We start from the raw sequence: 19,612 nt of genomic DNA, 5'->3' as shown, positions 1-19,612 counted from the left end.
ACTCCAACAAGACGTGGCGGGCGAGAATTAGAGGGTGCCTTGGGCCGGCCTTGACACGGAGCGAGGGACTTCGAGGAGATCACGGCCCTCCTGACGGACCCCGCCATGACAGGGATGCCACAGCCATCCTCTGGAGGCAGATTCAGTCACACTCCATAAATGAAAGCATATTGTTCTTTTCATTTATGTATGCTTGTTTTTATTAAACCCACTACACATGTGTTCTCAAAAAATTATTGCTAATGATAATAATAAGATAGCTCCTGAAGCACTTCAGGATAAATTTCATCAGGTCCTGTTGACCTGAATACGGCTAATTTATCTAAGTCTTCTTTAACCTTTTCTTTTCCCTATTCTGGCCTGTGTTACTACACTCTTCTCATTAATATTAATTATGAAAATTATCTGGTTACAATTAACCTTTTCTGTGAAGCAAAAACTCTTGGCTAATTATGCCTCATTATAGATTATGAATACATGTATTTGTAGCTTGGTAAAGTAGGTACATAAGTTCCCTGGCTTGTCCAAAGGACACGTCACCTCAGTCACTGAATCAGAAACACACATTTCCAGTCCTATACTTTAACTTCGTGACTGCCCATCCTGTGTACTCCTCCTATATGCGTGTGTGTGTGTGTGTGACATTACTTTAGAAGGTGCAACTTTGGGTGCCTATACACATGCAGTGAGGCTGCTCTGACAAACTAATTACAGTGAATCGGAGCAGACTTGTAATCGAGTCTGCTGGAGTGTGGTGATTACCATGCTCCAGCAGACTCTAGTGTCATGTCTATCAGTTTCTCTGTGTTGATAAATAGCAGTGGGTGTGCTTTAAGTAAAGCTTGTTCCATGAATTTTAGTTAAAGCATCCCCGCCACCATTTTTTGTCATGGACACACTGATACACGTGATGCTTCAGGCACGTTAATTAGAGCAGCTCTCGGAAGTGCTCTAATTAAAGTGTCCCCCCACCTCTCCACCCAGCCTTGAAGCACATGTATAAATGACCTTTGTGTCTATGCTAATCAAATTACAAACAAATTGATGAGGCTGAAGATGCATTCAACACATATAAACATATCCAGATGTCAAGTTCCTGGATGTTTGTGTGTAGGCAGACCTGAGATTTTGAATCAGGTTTATTTTTTGTATTGCCAAGAAATTGGTGCCATACTTGTGAGGCAACACTCAGTGATCTGTAGGGCTCAAACCAGAAATGAGATCATACTTGCCTTATACACAGTTCCAAAGGCTCCAGAGCCAAGGACCTTGACTCGCTTTAGCTCTGTTTCCTTCAGAATACGAAGTTGTGCTTGGTTTGGTGCAGTACCACTTGGTGTCAAGGGTTCCACTAGCTGTAAATCAAAATTCAAAAGGATTATATCCTAGATACAGAAAAAGTTGGTGGAAATTCCTAAAAAATCTCATCTGGTTCCTGAGTTCCAGGTAGTCAACTAAATATTGGAACAGAATAGCAGACCTGAAGAAAAATGCCTTGCATTCAAAAGTTAGTCTAACTCTTATCTTAATTATGCAGTTAATTCAATAAAAAATATCACCCAAAGAAATCCTTGCCTCTTGCGTATTACTTTAGTTATTTTAAGGCTATTTGTTCTTCAAGTAAAACATGTTTAGACCAGTAAAAACCAACAGAGACTAGTTGAAAGATCCTAGCAGGGTATACCATAATTTCCACTAGGGGTTGCATGATGGAATTATGAACAGGAAATTGAATCAGTGTCATAATATGTCCCCAAGGACATTTTCCTAATGGAGGCAGTATAAATATTTTCTACATGACAGAAATATAGCATTTATTATCAGTGCACCACATTCTATTTTTGCCCATTTTAGTGCCCTTTTAAATTGGCTATATTTCTTTTTAATAACTGTGACTTAATGGTTCATCAAATTCTTATTCTGTTTTGGGGGTAGGGATCATTCTTCTAGGCTTCAGTTGCATCTCATAGGAGGACAGCTTATTCAGAAGACACCTCCAGGAGAACAAGAATATACAGCGGCTGCTAATGTACTACAAACAAAGGAATGGCTAAACTCTTTGCCCAAGATTGTGAATTGCAATCCAAGTTTGTGGATGAGTACAAGAGACTGGTAGGTCAAAATGACAGTGGGTCTTTAAAAAAAATACAGCCTTTGACTAAAAAGTAATGTTTCTTTAAAAATAAATGTAAAATAAATGAAAAGGACATTCTTCTAAACACTGACAAATAGCCCATTCTCTCACAGGATAAGAAAAATAATTAAGGGCTATTCCTACTCAAATTGGTTTGAAACCACAGCAGTATTTCAAAGTGTCTGTTTACAAGGCTAAGTGCACTGTGCTCGGCAGTCTGAGTTTTATTATCATGCTTCTGTGAGCATCATGGACTACTTAATTAGCTGAACAAACTACTTTGGTACAGGTAGAACTATCAGTAGCTAGAAATTACTTTAAGAAAATACATAACAAAGCCAATAGCAATATGCCAAGAATCTACAGACATAGTTTAAGTATAGAATTTTTCTATGCAGCTTGATTTTCTTTTTCCTTCCCTAATTTAGTTTTCTCTTCAGCGCACATAATGGTGAAAAATGTAGGTCAAATGTAAAAGAAATTAAAATAATAGGCTCTCACCCACTGGACCACAATCTCTGGCCACTACAGGTTTTTGTGCTGCTTTGGCTGTACAAGGGAGATGGAAAGGGGTTTTCCCCCTATGCTAGGGATTCTCCCAGGCTCTGGAAGTCTCTAGTGAGTGAAGACTTTATGTAGATGGCTTTTACACCATAGTTTGTGAGCATACAAGGACAGGAACAGAGAGGAGAGGTACAGCAATAGTGTCTGTGAAAACCACTGATCAGAATCCCCTTGGTACATAATCCACAAAGAACAGTTGTCTTTTACATTCCTCAGCTATCGAATTTAGTTCTTTAGTTTAAACAGTAGCAAACCTATCTCTGGGCAACCCTGATTCACACCTGTGTCTCAGCCAACATGGCAGGTTTCCCTTCTGCATAGCTCTTGGTGGGAACATTGCCAGCTGGCACAAATCAGATTAGAGTCTAATCTGTATTTGGCCATGAAATGAAGCAGAAAGCTAGAACCAGAAAGTTGCAACCCCACTCTTATTCCCTGAAGCTGTTTGGGAGAAAAAAAAAAAATCTTTGACAAAATTGTGGTGATCAACATTATCTTCAAGAGTTAGATATCTAAAATAATATATATTCTGCCTACTCATTTTCTTAGACCACTAATCATAATTAGCAAATGGTAGAATACAGTTGAAAATTCCAGCCATTCAGAAAGGTTAAGAAAATATAGTGTAGTTAAGGAAGCCATCTGGGGAGCTGTCCTGCACTACTGAATAAATGGAAGCAAGACCTACATTGTAAAATCATTGTAAATGACCAGCATTAACAAAACCATGACGGACTCCCTTTGCACCCCCACCCCGCTTTCCATTTTTTGTAAAGAACTGGCCTTCTTGATCTGGTGCCCTTACTTTGAAAGTGTGCCACAAAGCTTAGGAGATCTTCTACCAACCTATATTTGTAGCTGAAAATTAATTACGTGACTTTAATGCTATTCAAATATGTGTTCCTTACTGGGTGCATCTAAACATGTGATTAATATGTCTTAAGGTTACTGCGCACTAAATTAAGGCATATTAAGCATAGGCTAGGAACACATCTGTCCGGCACAGATTTGTACTCAGTGGAAGCAGTCAGATCCAGGGATGCTCCTGCCCTACTCTGCCTCCCTGAAGCAGCCAGGGGGAGCTGCAGACTCCACCCAAAGCTGCTGGGGTGCCAGGGTTTGCGGGGGTAGGCTCAGGCTGGCAGGGAATGCTGTCTGGGGAGTCTGTGGTCAGCACATCATGGACTCTCCCTGCCCTCCCCTACAGCAGTGGTGGCCAGGGCACCATGTCCATGATGCACTTGTGGACTGCCTCCTCCTCCACCCCTGCAGTAGGGCACCTGAAAGGCTACCCATGGACCACAGGCCCACAGAGAAACCCCAAGACTATGCACACTACAGAAAGCTAGAAAAACAGCAAAATTATTTCCCTCCACCAGACAATAGCAGACCCACCTCCTTCCCTAACAACACAACCCCTCCCTCCCTACCTCCCTTCCTCCCAGCAACACACCCTTCCCTAATCCCAACATACACCAACAATGACGGACACATTTCCTGTGCAACTATGTACAATGTGCTTTGTCAACTGTTAAGGAGCGAACAGCTGGGTGGAGGCCTCTATGGCAAGTCTTCTGGAGAGAGGCACTAGTCTGGCAGCACTACCACTAGTGCAGACACTGTGGCAAGGACAGCAGGCTTGGGGCTCATCCAGGGGCAAAAGCAGGCACTGTCCAGTTCCCCCTCCTCCACCATGGGGCCAGGGCCATCAGGACCCATGTGTGGAGCTGGCCCAGCTGCAGGTAGCTCCCACTCAGGGGCCACACAGTGGATGGGTGAGCAGAGGGCAGTGGCCCAGGTGGGGGGCCAGGGTGCCAGGGGACCCAGCTCAGAAGTGGGGGCAGGGGGGCCTAGTTACTGCAGGTGGCACTGGACCTCATCCCAGTGCCACCTACAGAACTTCCCAGTGCCTACTGGGGAGCTTGGCACTGGGCCACAGGTAGCTGCCAGGGGGCAAGCAGGGCCAGCGGCAGGGCGGGGGCAGGGGCTGGGCTAAGAGTGGCTGCCAGGGGCCAGACAGGGCTGAGAGCTCGGCACCAGGCAGCATGAAGCTGACCACCATGGCCAAAATGGTGTCCAGCACCTGGTGGTCTTCCTCAGTTGTCACCACTGCCTGGGCCACCATGGGGGCTTGCTGCTCCTGGGCCTTGAGCAGCCTCTTGAGGAGGGTGATGTGCTTCTACTTGAGGGCAAGGAGACTCTCGTGGAGTGCATGGTTCTCCTGGGCCATCTCTCACTCCTGCTCCAGAGGCTCTTGCTCCAGGTCCTGGGCTTGCCAGGCCCATAAGCCCACGAGCCACACCTCCACTGCTGTGACCAGCCAGTCCAGCAGCAGAGTGTGGTTCTGTGTGTATTGCTGGCAGAGGTGGCACATGAATAAGTCTGATAATGGCGGTGGTGGTCTTACAGATGCAGCTCTACTGGCAGCTGATCCTTCTTCCCTGCATGCAGCTGCTGGTCCCTCAGAGCAAGGACAGAGAGGCTCTTTGTGAGAATTTGCAACATTTCAGAGATAACATGTACTGTACTAAGAGGCTGTACACTGCCTTGGCCTCAGATTGGGGGTTGTGTGCACAGGTGCACAGGGACCATGGTCAGTTGGCCAGGCAGGCCCGGTTACAGGCAGCTGCTGGCCGAGCCCTCCATCCCCACTCCCTCCAGGGGGGCAGGCAGGGCACTTGCCACTTGTGGCAGGCAGCATGCCTTCCCCATCCCCTACACACACTGGGCCAGGGCTAGCTCCTGCCAGCAGCTGGCATGACAGCTCCAGACCAACTCCACCCACTTCTCCTTTCTGTAGGCCAGGTTGTTTGTTCCTGTGCTGCTAGGCCCATGGCACCTGAGTTCTGGGGATGAAGGGTTTCTGCCTGGCTGGGACATGGAGCTGGTGACACCCCCATACTGGCCCTGACTGCCCTCTTCAGAGAGGTACCCCAGGACAGGGCTGCAGTCATGTGGCCTCTGTTCCAAGCATGCCCCTGTTGAGAGTCCCCCGGGCACACTGCAAAGAGCTGTTTGACTCCATTGAGTGATGCCTGACCCACTACACCCTGCTGATGATGATCACCATGGTGCCCTGGGTGCAGATGAGAATCTGGCATGGGGTCCTGAGCTTTGATAGGTGCAGCAGCCAACCCTGCACTTGTCTACAATGTGCACCACCACCTGGAGGGGTATCTCCACCTATGCTCTGAGTCCCTGACCTTTGAAGCTGAGGAGGAGATTGCTGCTGCCATCCACAAGTTTCCCTGCATGTGACGGGCCCCTGGCTGCCTAGCTGGGAGAGTGCTGGCCACGCAGTAAAGTTCTGGACTGCCTCCCACCTCCCTGCATGTTGGGGTGGGAAACTTGGCAGGCAAAAGGGAGCTCGGCCAGGCAGGGCAGAGACAGAAGGGGAAGGGGGGCCTCCAACCCACCTTGGGGGCCCCTGGCTCCAGGTGTGCAGCCCAGTGGTGAACTGATGTAGGCACAGGTGGCCATGTCACTTCCTTCCCCTCTGGTCCTCCTCTCTGGGTGGGGCTTACTGGACTGGCATGGCAGGTGCTCCCAATGGTTGGACTTTGCCCCGGGCACTGGTGAGGTGGTCTGGCTGTCTGCAGTGTCCCAGGGCATGGAGGCATGGTGCCTGGCTGCTCGTGTAGTGGCCTCTTCTGGGGAAAAGCTGGAGCTTCTCACTGCTGGGGCCATCCCTGGCCTTTCCTCCCTGCTTGGGGTGCAGGCTCAGAGTTGGTGGGGCAGGTGTTGGGCCGAGCTGCCTGAGCTGCCAGATGAGGCCAAGGGTGGGGAGTACACCAAGACCTGTGGCTGGTGCCCTAAGGGGTCCTCTGCTGGAGACTGCTCATCATGGGTGGGCCATGGTAGAGGCTCTAGCAGCCCACCCATGCTAGAATACGTGTGTCAGTCCTTGCCAGGATTCCTCATAGCCAGGGGGCAGTCCAGCTGCTGCATGAAGGGCATAGTCTTGTGGGCAGCTCCAGACTGCTGGTTGTGGTCTGTGACATGGACCCACTGGGCCTGCAGGGCCTTGACCTTGATTCAGCACTGGTGCCCACACCACTGGTAGCCATGCTCCTGCATGCAGGCCACCATCACCTCATAGATATGGACATTTGACCAGGCAACCCAGCCAAACTGCTGCTATACCTCTGCATCACCCTAGATAACAATGAGGTCATCAGATTCTTGCTCAGACCAGTTGGGGCCCCAGGATGCCGTCTGAAGCATGGGGGAAGTTGCCATCACAGTTGCTGCCAGGGGCTTGGGGGCTCAGGCAGGGACTCCAGGTACTGGTGAGGCTTGACATGTGCCTGCAGAGGATGGACACAGTGTCTGGGAGACAGGCATCTGATAGTAGATGCCCCAGGGGGCAGAGCTGGGGTCTGTGGTACTGCAGGAGGCAAGCAGAGGGGCATGGTGTCCCGGAGGCAGGCAGCAGCTGGCACAGGCCCCAGGGGTCAGGCCAGGGGTCTGGAGGCCAGCCAGGGACAGCCAAGGAGACATCCCTGCCATGTATTTGGAGCAACTGCCAGCCACATGGTTTCGTCCCAAGCAGGAGTCCAGCTCCCTGCTGGTGTGGCTGACTGGGCACAGTTTGTACCCAATATCAGCATCTACACATGCGCCACTGCGGACTAGTTAATGTGTGGTTAATCTAGTACCTGTATTTCTTGCTACTAGCAAAACACATATCAGCCTAATTTATTGTGCAGTAAGTCCTGTGCACGTGTAGACAGTGATGCTGTACTGCAAATTTTTTAATGTGCAGCAAAACATCTCATGTAGACGCACCACTGAAAGTAATGTGTTAAAAGGTAATGAACGGGATTGGTGAGCAGGATAAGATGGGGCTGGTAGTTTTGTCTAATGGCTCCACCATAATGTAAAGCATTATACAGTTAATACTGCTATTATTTTTATTCTACAATGGCAATAACAAGAAGAGTAGTAAACATTTATACAGACTTCAAACAGGTTTGGCCCAGCTAGTTATAGCCACTGCACAAATATATTGCAAATCACAGAAAAATAAGGCTGGAGGGAACCACAAGAGGCCATCTAGTTCAAGCCTGTGCTCAAGGTAGGATCATCCCTGTATATGACAATCATTGCATTTAAGTAGGTGCTTCAGATGGCCCCTGTTCAGCACAAGCCTGCTTCAAAGCTCTCTGAAGACAACTGGAATCTTACCATTTACTTCAGTGTGCTTTGGATGAGGACTCAAAACACTTATGTAAGCGGTAAATGACTCAACAAGTTATGGCTTAAGTTCTGGTGGGAGAAGTTTTGAGCTTTGGCTTTCAGACAACATAATCATAATGTTTGTTTTTAGGTTTAATAATTGTGTCTTTAGAAAAACTAATATCTTAGAATAGCTTCAGTCACACACTCTGTAATGTCTAGTTGAAATCAGTGGGATTGTTTCCATGGATTTCAACAGGAGTTGAATTTGGCCCTAAAAGAGAAGAGGAGGAGGAGGAGGAAAGAGGAGCAATACTATGCAGTTTTCCTAATACATGTTTTTTTTTTTCCATTTGGTGAAAAAGAAAACATCCTCACCTCAGTTTCCAGAAACCTTCGTAGGGCCCTCTTTTTCTTAATGCTCTTGCGCCGAACATAAACAGCAAACGTCAGGCCCACAATAACGATGATGAAGAGTCCACCAATCACTCCTGCAGCAATCAGGGGGGTTCTAGCAATCAGAATCAAAGACCTCAATGTGAGACACGGGAACTGAGCAAGGAACAGCCATGCACCTAAAGTAAACACACTTGGAAAACGTATAAAACAGAAATCAGAAACTCAGGCAATTCAGTCAATAAATTGAGTAAAGCACATCAAGAGCATGATAGGGCTTTTCTTTATCATGTGTTTTATTTTATTTTAGTTTGAAACTGCCAGGCACACTTGTGGAGTCATGTGGACAAGGACACACAACATGCACTTTCATGGCAAATGCAAACCTGCAATGGCAAAATGAGGATTCAGGTATGAGAAGCTTGCCCTGTGGTAACTTTTTAACTCATCCTCTGTTTTCTTTCAGTCCCCCCAGATTAACCCTTAGATTTCATATTTAGTGGGGAACTCCCCTTAAAATTAAGAAAACCATCTAACTAATACCACTTTTGCTGGTGATCATAATTTAATTGGGGTAAAGATGAGGAAGTTCTGAAAAGATATCAAACCAAATCCAAAGGTACTACTGGACACAGTGAAGGAGGCATCTTAGTGCGTGACACTTTTCTGATCCAGACAATACTGAAGGCACTGTGCAATCGGAGATGTTATATATCAGTAGAGATGTAAACCTGAAGGCCTGATGTTTCTGGAGGAGTAGATATGTTAATCCTAGATGTCCTGATATAAATTCCACTTTAAGACAACTAATAGAATTGTGCACAATTCAGAAGTTAGTTCACTGTGGTTCAGTAGCCATTTGTTTGGTTTGGGTTTGCATGTGATTGCTCCCCTTGAGCTTTGCTGTGATATTTGAGGTAGAGTAAATTCCCAAAGCCAAATGACACTCAGAGAGAGAGCAGAGATTAAGCTGGATCTAATTTAAGGTTAAAACCATGTGAAAATGTCAAGTCATGCAGTTTCCACAAAATCATACTTCCTTCTGTAATACCTACAACTCTACCCATACTTTAAAACAACTTGGACATAAGTGGTCATTGTAATCATCACCATCACACATATCAGCCCTTACCAGGGATCAGGACCTCTCTGTGCTACATGTCTTACAAACATAGAATAAAGATATTGTTCTTGTCACAAAGAGTTTACAATCTAAACCTAAGGCAAAGGGGAGGAGAGGAGTACAAGGGTCATAGTGCTGCTGCCACTGTGATGAGCCAGGGAATATGTGAGAAGCACGGTTTGCGAAGTGATATCTCTTATTGGACCAACTATCTGGTTGGGAGACGTGTCAGACAAGGCACAAAAGGAAGGAACAAAACAATGTAGAATAATATGACAGGTAGTTATTTCAGCACACCAGAAGCCTGATCACTGTCAAGGTTTTGGTAGGCATCGTGGAAAAGAAAGATTTTAAAAAGAGTCCTCAGGCTGGCAGCCTAACTAAAGGGTGAGGGTGGGGGAGGTGGATTGAAGCACCAACCCTGGGCACTGATTTACAGGTGGCACAAAAACAGCAGCTGCTTCTTTCCCAACCACCACACACAGGTGCCAGCAGCCTGGCTATTGCACTGCCCTATGTGCCACCGCCACCCAGAGCACAGTACTGCTCACTTATCCATCTGTCTCTGGTACCATGTACTGGTGATGACGACAGAATGCTAATGGCCTCCTGATACTGGACAGCAGCTAAAAATTGAGAGGAGACTTGCACTGAGACAGCAAACCACTGTGCCTCCCATTTACTGCCGTCAGTTGTATTCTATCACAGACCTGAGTGATGAGAAGCAGTGCATCAAATCTAACTGATAGGAATTTAAATCCCCCAACTTTATATTCCTAAATGGTGTATAAGTATCATGTTTACAGTTTTATCCATGGGAAAACTAACTAATCCCTAGGTGGCACTCCTCTTCACTTGTCATGGTTTTTGTCCCCCATTTTCCCATTCTCTATACCCCTTCATCTTTAAGGGACTTACAAGGAGTTTATGCATCTTCCTACGTGAAAAAGGACTGTCAGAGAGCAAAAGTAGCTGGATTTGATCCTTTGTAAGAATGCCTAGAAAGAAGTAGAAGTAGACTCTGAAAAAACCTAAAAATCCATGTAAGTGGCCCTGAATGCCACTTGTGCATTTACATTTAGCTGCAAAAGTGCTACTCAACTGCCTAAAAGTTGTTGGGTTTGGGCCCCGATGAATTATAGTTACCAGTGCTGGGAACTGAATAATGTTTTGGTGCTCTCTGGATTTCTGTGCTCAGGAGAGCCCAAACCAATACCACCATATTCCTCTGCTAGAAATACCCCTCCTATTCCACCTGGCCTCAGATCACATCACCTTTTCCTAATCACGTGGAATCCAATGGCAGTTCTGACTGCAGAAGTAAGACAAATCTATAAGAACTGACATGCCAGCTCAGAGCAATGGTTCATTTATTCTAGTATCTGCTTTCAACAAATAACAGTCAACACCCAAAGATTCAGAGAGGTACAAGAAACCCGATAATGGGCAATTATGAAATGACATATCTACAAGGGATTTTGGGGTAATTAGGGCTAATATGTTCTGGAGCATAAGGCTTTGCACACTTCCTACAATATGAGCTGTGCCACAATATTCCAACAGCTCCAAACTATGAACTGACAAGATACAAAAGAGCCCTTCTGTGTTCTGAAGTTCATATTAATAACCGTTTTAACAGCTGTCAACATAATTAATTATGCAATATAGTAATGTGGTAGCAAAGTGCACTGAAAATGGTCCAAATATCTATTTTGCATGATAAACCATAATAAGTGAACTGATCCAAAAGAAATATAATGGCTTGTCTAGAAAGTAAAATGTGGTTAAATTGTTTCACTACCTGTTAAAATGACAGATCATAAGGGTTTCGAACAAATCTTTAGAATCAATCATATCAACTTTTAAAGATTTATAGTTAAAAAAATCTTTATTATTTTTAATACTGTTTTCAGTATTTGATACAGAGATGACTAAAAGAAAAGAACAACTGCCTTGTATTTTAGTCATTAATTTTTCAGTAGGCTTTTAGGGACAGATCTTGACAACATGAACAAGTCCCTTTGATCTTTAAAAGCCTTGTAGAAGAGGTTAATGCTGCTGAAGGGCCATAGTTAGGTATGCAAATATTGACAGGTAATCCTAATTAGGTCCCTCTACTTCAGGATTTTGCATATACTATCCAAAATTTCAGGTGCTGAATGTAAACACATTATTATGCTCAGGAAAAGTGGCCTGCAACAGATTACATTGGATTTGGAACATGTATTGCCAAACATTAAACAGTAAGATGAAAACTGGGGCGGGGGAAGCACTGCTTTGAAACAGAATAATGGACAGTTTCCATAGTTTATAGCTCCACCTTCATCAAGTAAAAGCCTCCCAGTCATTACTGAGTGAAGTAGATATTATATCATGCAATTCTTCTCCCTCCTTTTGCAGGGCTAGTTCCCAAAGTACAATATCAAGTGCCTTATCCAAAGTTACTTTAAATGACAAAAAAATAATTGGGTCACCTGAACACCATTGCAATCTTGTGTCTAATTGTTGTTTTCTACCACTCCAAGATCTTTGTTAGACACTTTGCAGGTATCACCTACCTCAACTACCACCATGATCTGCTGGCTGGGGAATTGGCTCTGTGGTTAGACCTAGAGGGTGGTAATTGGCAGAAGTCAATCATCATGGTGCCCTGTGACCAGTGGGGTCCCTCAAGGCTCTGTCCTTGGACCTATTTTGCTCAACCTCTTCATTAATGATGTGGACATTGGAGTCAGAAGCGGATTGGCCAAGTTTGCCAATGATACCAAACATTGGGGTAAAGCATACACACCTGAGGGCAGGGGGGTAATCCAGGCTGACCGTGACAAACTCAGTAAATGGGCGGATGAGAACCTGATGGTATTTAACACCGAAAAATGCAAGGTTCTTCACCTTGGGAGGAAAAACCTGCAGTATGTCTATAGGCTCGGCAGTGCAACGCTGTCTAGCACTATGGACAAGAGGGACTTGGGGGTCAGGATTGATCACAAGATGAGCATGAGCCTTCAATGTGATGCTGCAGCTAGTAAAGCAAGCAAAACACTGGCTTGCATCCATAGATGCTTCTCAAGCAAATCCCAGGACGTCATTCTCCTGTTGTACTTGGCCTTAGTGAGGCTGCAGCTGGAATACTGCGTCCAGTTTTGGGCCCCACAATTCAAAAAGGATGTGAAGAAGCTTGAGAGGGTGCAGAGGAGAGCCACGTGCATGATCAAAGGTCAGGAAAACAGACCTTATGATGACAGGCTGAGAGCCATGGGACTTTTGCTCAGGGGTGACCTGATGGCCACCTATAAGTTTATAAGGGGTGCTCACCAGGACCTGGGGGAATGTTTGTTCACCAGAGCAGCCCAAGGGATGACAAGGTCGAATGGTTATAAACTCCTGCAAGACCATTTCAGGCTGGACATAAGGAAGAACTTCTTTACTGTCCGAGCCCCCAAGGTCTGGAATGGCCTGCCACCGGCAGTGGTTCAAGCACTTACTTTGAACACCTTCAAGAGAAACCTGGAAGTTTTTCTTGCTGGGATCCTATGACCCCAGCTGACTTCTTGCACTTGGGGCAGGGGGATGGACTTGATGATCTTCCGAAGCCCCTTCCAGCCCTAATGTCTATGAAATCTACCTGGATTATTTTTGCTCATATTTATTAACTTGTATTTTGGGGGGTAAGAGTCATTTGCTTTCCTATCTGTTTCTCTAGCATCATTGCATCCCTTTGTATAGTTTTTTTTACTGTCTCTGGAGTCTGCAATATTTTCCATTTAATATCATCTGTGAATTTCATTAACATGCTGTTTCCTTTCCTTCCATATCATTAATAAGGATGTTTAATGAATCCGAGCTTAACACTGATCCCAAAAGGTGGTGTTGATCAGAGTGTAATTGTAGACACAAAACCTTTTACCGTTTTATTTTTTTAATCTAATCATTTTGTATGTGCTGCCATACCTATCTGAAAGCTCAGCTTGTTATGCAGCTGGACACACAACCCCCCTTATCTCTAGTGGCATTAAGAGCTTAATCCATTGATGTTATTGTTCCACTATTGTCATGAAATAATCTCTGAGGATGCAATTGGATGTAGTTGCCCCTTAGACCACTTTACTGCAGGTTTAAAATGTGTTTCCGGAAAATTAATAGCAATAGTGTCAACCCTGAGACATCAACAAAAATTTCCCCATCAAAAAGGAGATTTTTATAAGCCATTTTCAAAACTGAGGTCCCAATTCCCTGCTATGTGACAGCTATGCTAACATAGAGTGGCAGCTACAGGGAAAGGGGTTTGGCTCCTTCGTCTCCCTCTCTCTGGCTGTCTCTGATGTCAGGTGGAAAGCGAATGCAACTTCTGCCATGGGCATAAGTTCCATAATGATCCTGCACACAGATCGTTCACCCCTACCAACCAGTTATCTCTGGCCATTTGTACCACATATAGGGTTTCTATACATGTGCTCTGGGGTGGGAGTGGGGTTTTTAATTACAGTGGCTCCCAGACAGCATGTATTCAGCATCCCATGTTTCAAAATGGCCACATGGGCACTTTAACTAAAGTTCATTCGATGAGTTTTAGTTAAAGTGCCTGTGCCACTACTTTGGGTACATACTTGGGAGCAGCCTGCATGGCATTAATCCAGCTTTTAATACTTAGAAAAAAATTCCATGAGAAAGATTCTGGAAACTATGCAGAAACTATGTACAGCTGAAAGCATGATTTTAGTATCCCATAGGAAAGAGGAATAATATGTATTTTCTTTAAAATGTATATAGTGCTTTCATATTTAGAAGTATCTTAGAATCAGTCAAGCACAACCTAACACTGAGATGAAAACAAAGTTTGTATGCCAAGATAGATGTAGGTGCTCAATAGGGGGTATGTATCATTCAGACTACTTCAAACCATCAAACTATCTAGAAATCCCCTATGGCATTGTGAGAATCAGGTATGAGAGTCTAATTGCTGACAAAATATTAACAAGCAGTTTCAAACTCTAAATTCAAGAACAGTTAAAAAAAGACATAATTTTGGCCCATGTAGAAAGACTGTGGGAGAGAACACCTGTTGTCTTATCTTTCATGTTAAACCACATAATACAATATGCAAGTCAATTGAGCTTTTGACACCTGGTTGTTAGAGTGCTGTAGGATTTTTTAAAGATATTTTAATATTTAATCAATGTATCCATACATGGTACATTAAAAGTTTGAAAATTTCTAAGCAGTAGCTTCTTGCATGGTTTTTTTTTTTGTTTTCTAGTGAGGAGTTCTTTAACAAGGTACTATCTCTTTTCTGATGGACAATTCACAAATTCAATATTCCTCACCTCATCAATGGGGACAGGACAGAATGGACGCCTACTGGAATGGTAATATTTACATTCACAATATGAAATTCACAATTACTCAGAATGGTAGGTAAATAACAATGAAATATGTTTTAATATCTTCCTAATGCCCATCACCTACCCCTCATTAATTTTTTTAAGCTAAATTTGGACAGGTGTTCAGCGTTCATACTATTTCGTTCCACCTCAGGTGGGAGAAGAACTAGCCAACACTGTTTACATCAGCAAGAAATAACTTTCTTTATATTTTTTGGGAACGTTACAAACTTTCCAAGAAGATGCCTTTCTTCTCCTGTCCTGCTTGTAATTTAAAAGTGTCTGAACGCAGAAAAAGCCACCACATGTGTTTATGTTAGGACATTTGTGACAAGATGAGGGTTATAACTTTACAGTCAGTATAGTCAAAGGCAAACTGCATTCAACATTTTGTGTCTACACATGCAATTAATGCAATAAGGGCTTACTGGACAGTAAGTCTTTACTGCATCTACATAAGATGCTGACTGCACAGTAGTCTGAGACTACTGCAGAATAGCAGCACATGGCAGCAACAGTGACACAATGTTACTGCACAGTAGTCTTGGGCTACTACACGGCCAGCTTCACAACAAAGCCATTTGTTGATACTATTGCACAGTAACTCGGCTTACTGTGCAGTCATTTATCACTTGTTTATACACAACAAAATTTCCTAACTTGGTTGTATAAACAAGTACTAAATGACTGCACAGTAATGACTGCGCAGTCAGCATCTCATGTAGATACAGCCACTGCGCAGTAAAATAGCACACAGTAAGCCTTCTTGGGAAGCATGTCTGCACATGCTGCTTGTTGGGAGCTAATTTTCTCCCAATGGGAGCAGCCCAATGCAGGGCTGCTCCAATTCTGCTTTGGCCCATTATGGCAGCCTGGGAGAGCTTCAGGCTCCCCCTGGGTGCTATCCCACTGGCTGGCAGGGAGCACAGGGCCAATCCCCATGCACACAGGGCCAGGAGAACTCTGCTGGCTGCAGTGGCAGCTATCACCTGGCCCCTGCATATGGGGACAAGGCCCATGCTCAATAGGACTTCCCCATGTAGCTGAGGACTGGTCTGGCGCTGTCCCACTTCTGAGGCAGCTGTCAGCCAGCTCCAGGCTGCGTAGAGACTTCCCCACCCAGCCCAGAGCTGGCCAGGAACTATCCTGCTTCTGAGACAGGTCCCAGCCAGCTCTGGGCTGGGTGGGGAAATCCCTGTAAAGCCTAGAACTGGATGGGACCTGCCCCAGAAGTGGGACAGTTTCTGGCCAGGCCTGGCTGTGTGGGAAAGCAGGGAGTTCCCAAGTTCTGGTGCTGCTCAGCTCCCAGCTTCTGCAGGGATCCAGGAGCTAAGCAGCACTGGGACAGCAGGGGGAAGACAGAGGTGGGGAGGAGGCATGGGAGGGTGCACAGAGCTACCTTCCCCAGCCCTGCTCAGCTCCTATCTCCTGCAGGGAGCCAGGAGCTGAGTAGTGCCAGGTGGGAGTTGAGTAGCAGCAGGACCAGGGATCTAAGTTAGAAAATGTCTAAGTTAGGAAATGCTTATGGATGCTTATGCAAATTTGCTCCTGGTCATCATTTACACATGCACTACTGTGCAGTTAGTCTTCAGACTAACACAGCTAACTATCTCTCTCCAGTTAAACTGGTCACGTGCTTAAACATGCTTAAACTTATTCATACATGTACTTCAGTGTTTTGATGGGTTAGGGCCAGAGTCCCTAGTACTGTGTAAGACCCTCATACTAGAAATTAATAGTTCTGCCTTCTTAAGGTAATGTATATAAGCAGGACGTGTCTCTTGAAGCAACATCAAAACAGATGAAAATAATTTCATATTAAATGGGTCCATCATTTAAGGAGGGTTTCACCTTAAAAATATGACAGTAATTTTACTGATATTAAAACTAAATACTAACATGGTATGCAAACACCATTGAATGTCAATTGATCTGTAAAAATACATCTTGCTTCTCTCTTAATTTCATTTTTTTTATTTGAATAGCAGAATGAGTAATTTCACTTGGTAAAACATATGGAGAGAAAAACTATCTAATAGACCTTTAAAAACTGTTAATCTAATCTAGGATCAGGGACACTAACATGAATTAATTATACCTGTATAATTATTGCATGGCATCACTAAATGACAAGGTTAAGTTTGACTGGGTGCCTAAACCATGTATTTTCATACTGGGTTTCTTTAAAGTTAATTTTGACTCTGAATTTGAGATAATTACAACATCTTAGTCATATTTTCACCATAAGCAACGTGTACTCTGAACTTTAATTTTAAATTAATGCGGTCTTTGTCTGGGAATAATAAATAATAAGGCACCAATTACCATAGTCTCAATATAGGTGCTTTTATTCATCTCCTTTCCATATATAATCATAGGTACACAGTTTGACATAATAATATCTTGGACATTTTTTGTCTTCTGCCATAAAATGAAGAAAGAGAAAGTTAAAGTTAAGGATTTAGATGGTCATTTTTGTTTCCAGCTGGTAATTTAAATAAATGAATGAAAGTTGCTTGTAAAATATGCCAAGTCAAGTCCTGTATAATGTAGATTGATTTATTCATAATGGAAAGGCAGGTAAATCCACTAGATTGGACTCACAGGTGAAACATGTTCATCAAATGAAAGAACAATCCTTTCTATATACTTGTCATATTTCCAATTTCGTTGGGAAGAGTAATTTTTTTGATTCAGATGAAGAAAACTAGAATTGTAATAACCATGGGCACTAATGGGCTGATTTGTAACTAAGACCATCAACCTTAAATTAAGGAGCTACTCTCTGCATAAAACTTTTGTGTTAGCAATGATAAACTGTGCTTTGCTATTTTACAGATGCTTTGCGGTAGTTAGTTGAATGCTATTGGTTCTATGTTTATTTTGTGTATAGAAGCTTCTTAAATGAAAATTTCAGTTTTCCTATGGGAAGCACATAGCCCACCCATCTCTATCAGGTCAGTTTATGCCTTCATGTACAACACAGTAGAACTTAGGCTAGCCTATTATTTTCAAAGTGCATATATTTACACTAATGCTTTCCTCCATCCAATATTTTAGGAGTTCATTAAGTCAATTACAAAAATGAAACGTGTCATAAAATACGTCCTTATAAGACAAAATGCACCAGATAGAGGAGTACAGCATGGCTTGTAGGAATTTTCAATTCAATTAACAGACAATCCCAATTTTATAGGGAGGCATATTGTATGGAGAACATAGATAGGTCTCAGTCTACAGTGGTCCTTTTGAACTGAGCAGCTGAGCTGCAGAGTGATGCAGGAAGATCATTCTGGATAGGTTCCTACAGCATTTTCTTCAGTGTTAAATCTTTGCATTCAAAATACACTACACCTCACAAAAATGAGCAGGTAAATTAAATGTAAACAAGCGGTAATAACTTCTCCATTACCTTCATCTTCCTATGCAGCCTTTTACAGAAAATACAGAAACTGAGCATAATTGTTTAGATATCTTTTCCTGAGTTTTGATTTGATAGCCTGTAGAGCTGACACAATACTGTAAAGCCAGTGTTAATAGGAATTCATCAGCATTCTAAGTGTCAGCTTGTTTCAATCAAAATTCACACCACTTTTTATTGAATATTTGCAATTATTTGCATGGAAAGGTGTTTCTTCACAAAAATAATTGAGGAACAGCTGTTCTTTGCAAAAGCATCCCGCATCTGTATGTGAGCATGGCTACTTGTGCAGAAATGGACTGTCATTATTTTGTTCTCTAATGACATCTGTCATTCAATCAGGGTGCAGAAAAACACCAGGCAATTCAGGTGACCAGAACATCACATGAGTGAATGATAGTGATCAGAAAAAGAATTATTGGATGTGTTGTTTTCAACCGACTAGTAGTATGAAACATTTTCATTTGGGTACAATATTCTCTTTCTCTTTCTGGCTTGAGCTATTTTTGGAATGCCTCTATAGCTTCTTATCCAGCTTCCATTTTCCACTAGAGAGCTAGCTTTAGTTAGAACAATGGCTTACATCAAAGGGTCTTCTTTCCTTATGTTGGAGAATAAGCATCTCCTTGAACGTGCATTTTTTTCTTGTGTTCCATTGTCTCTCCCATTGATGCCATTGATGGCGTTCACGCCGGTGTGCGGGCAGGAAGGGTCAGGAGAGAGACTCCTGTATGGGTAGGGCGTAGACACCAGACAGATCTACAAAGAGCAGTTTAGAATGGTGTCAACGAGGAGTGCTACTAGGGACTCTGCCCAGAGGGACATGGCTAACCGGGGCTGGTCTGAGGCCTCCACCCAGACAGAGCCCATGAGGGAGCTGATGTCTCCCTACCGCCTGGCCTGCGGGGGATCCCCAGCAGGGCCGGGGGGGCAGAGATTGGGGGCCCCCACACCTGTCCGGCAGGTGCCCGTCTTAGGGATCTGGAGGCGCAGGTGAGGGAGCTCCGGGAGGAGGTTAGCAGGCTGAGGGGTATCAGGGAGGTGGAGGATGAAATTGACGGCTATTTCCTTTCCCTGCAGGACCAGGCACCTAAGGAAGAAGCAGCCCGGGGAATGCCCTCCACAGCAGAGTGGCAGACGGTCACATCCAGGACCGGAGCTGCTCGCAGTGAACAGGTACCAGTTCCTCCAGTCCGACTGGAGAACAGGTACGAGGCCCTGGTGACCCTGCAGGAGATGGAAGGGGAGGAGGAAACCCTTGGGCAGGAAGAAACACCACATTCTTCACGCTCCGAACAGGTCAAGAGATCCAAGTGGACCCCGATTACCTGATGGCGGACTACACTGCTCTGGGCAGCGTGCTGAGGGAGTTCGGTGCACAGGTGGTATTCTCTTCCATCCTACCAGTGAACGGA

The 19,612-nt window shown here is 44.3% G+C and overlaps 1 protein-coding gene across 1 annotated transcript in view; it reads right to left on the bottom strand.

Annotated features, from left to right (window-relative positions):
- The window catches only part of ERBB4 (erb-b2 receptor tyrosine kinase 4), an 819,609-nt gene that overhangs the window by 207,762 nt on the left and 592,235 nt on the right, over positions 1-19,612 (bottom strand). The window contains exons 18-19 of the mRNA XM_025202487.1: positions 8,255-8,387; positions 1,233-1,355 (exon numbers count right to left, since the gene is read on the bottom strand). Of these exons, the coding sequence (XP_025058272.1) occupies positions 1,233-1,355; positions 8,255-8,387 (256 nt within the window). The remainder of the gene's footprint in view (positions 1-1,232; positions 1,356-8,254; positions 8,388-19,612) is intronic.

This window comes from Alligator sinensis, unplaced genomic scaffold, assembly GCF_000455745.1.
Source record: "Alligator sinensis unplaced genomic scaffold, ASM45574v1 scaffold730_1, whole genome shotgun sequence".
Classification (NCBI taxonomy): Eukaryota; Metazoa; Chordata; order Crocodylia; family Alligatoridae; genus Alligator; species Alligator sinensis.
The sequence above is the reverse complement of the archived record's forward strand: the minus strand, read 5'-3'. Positions and strand labels throughout refer to the sequence as shown.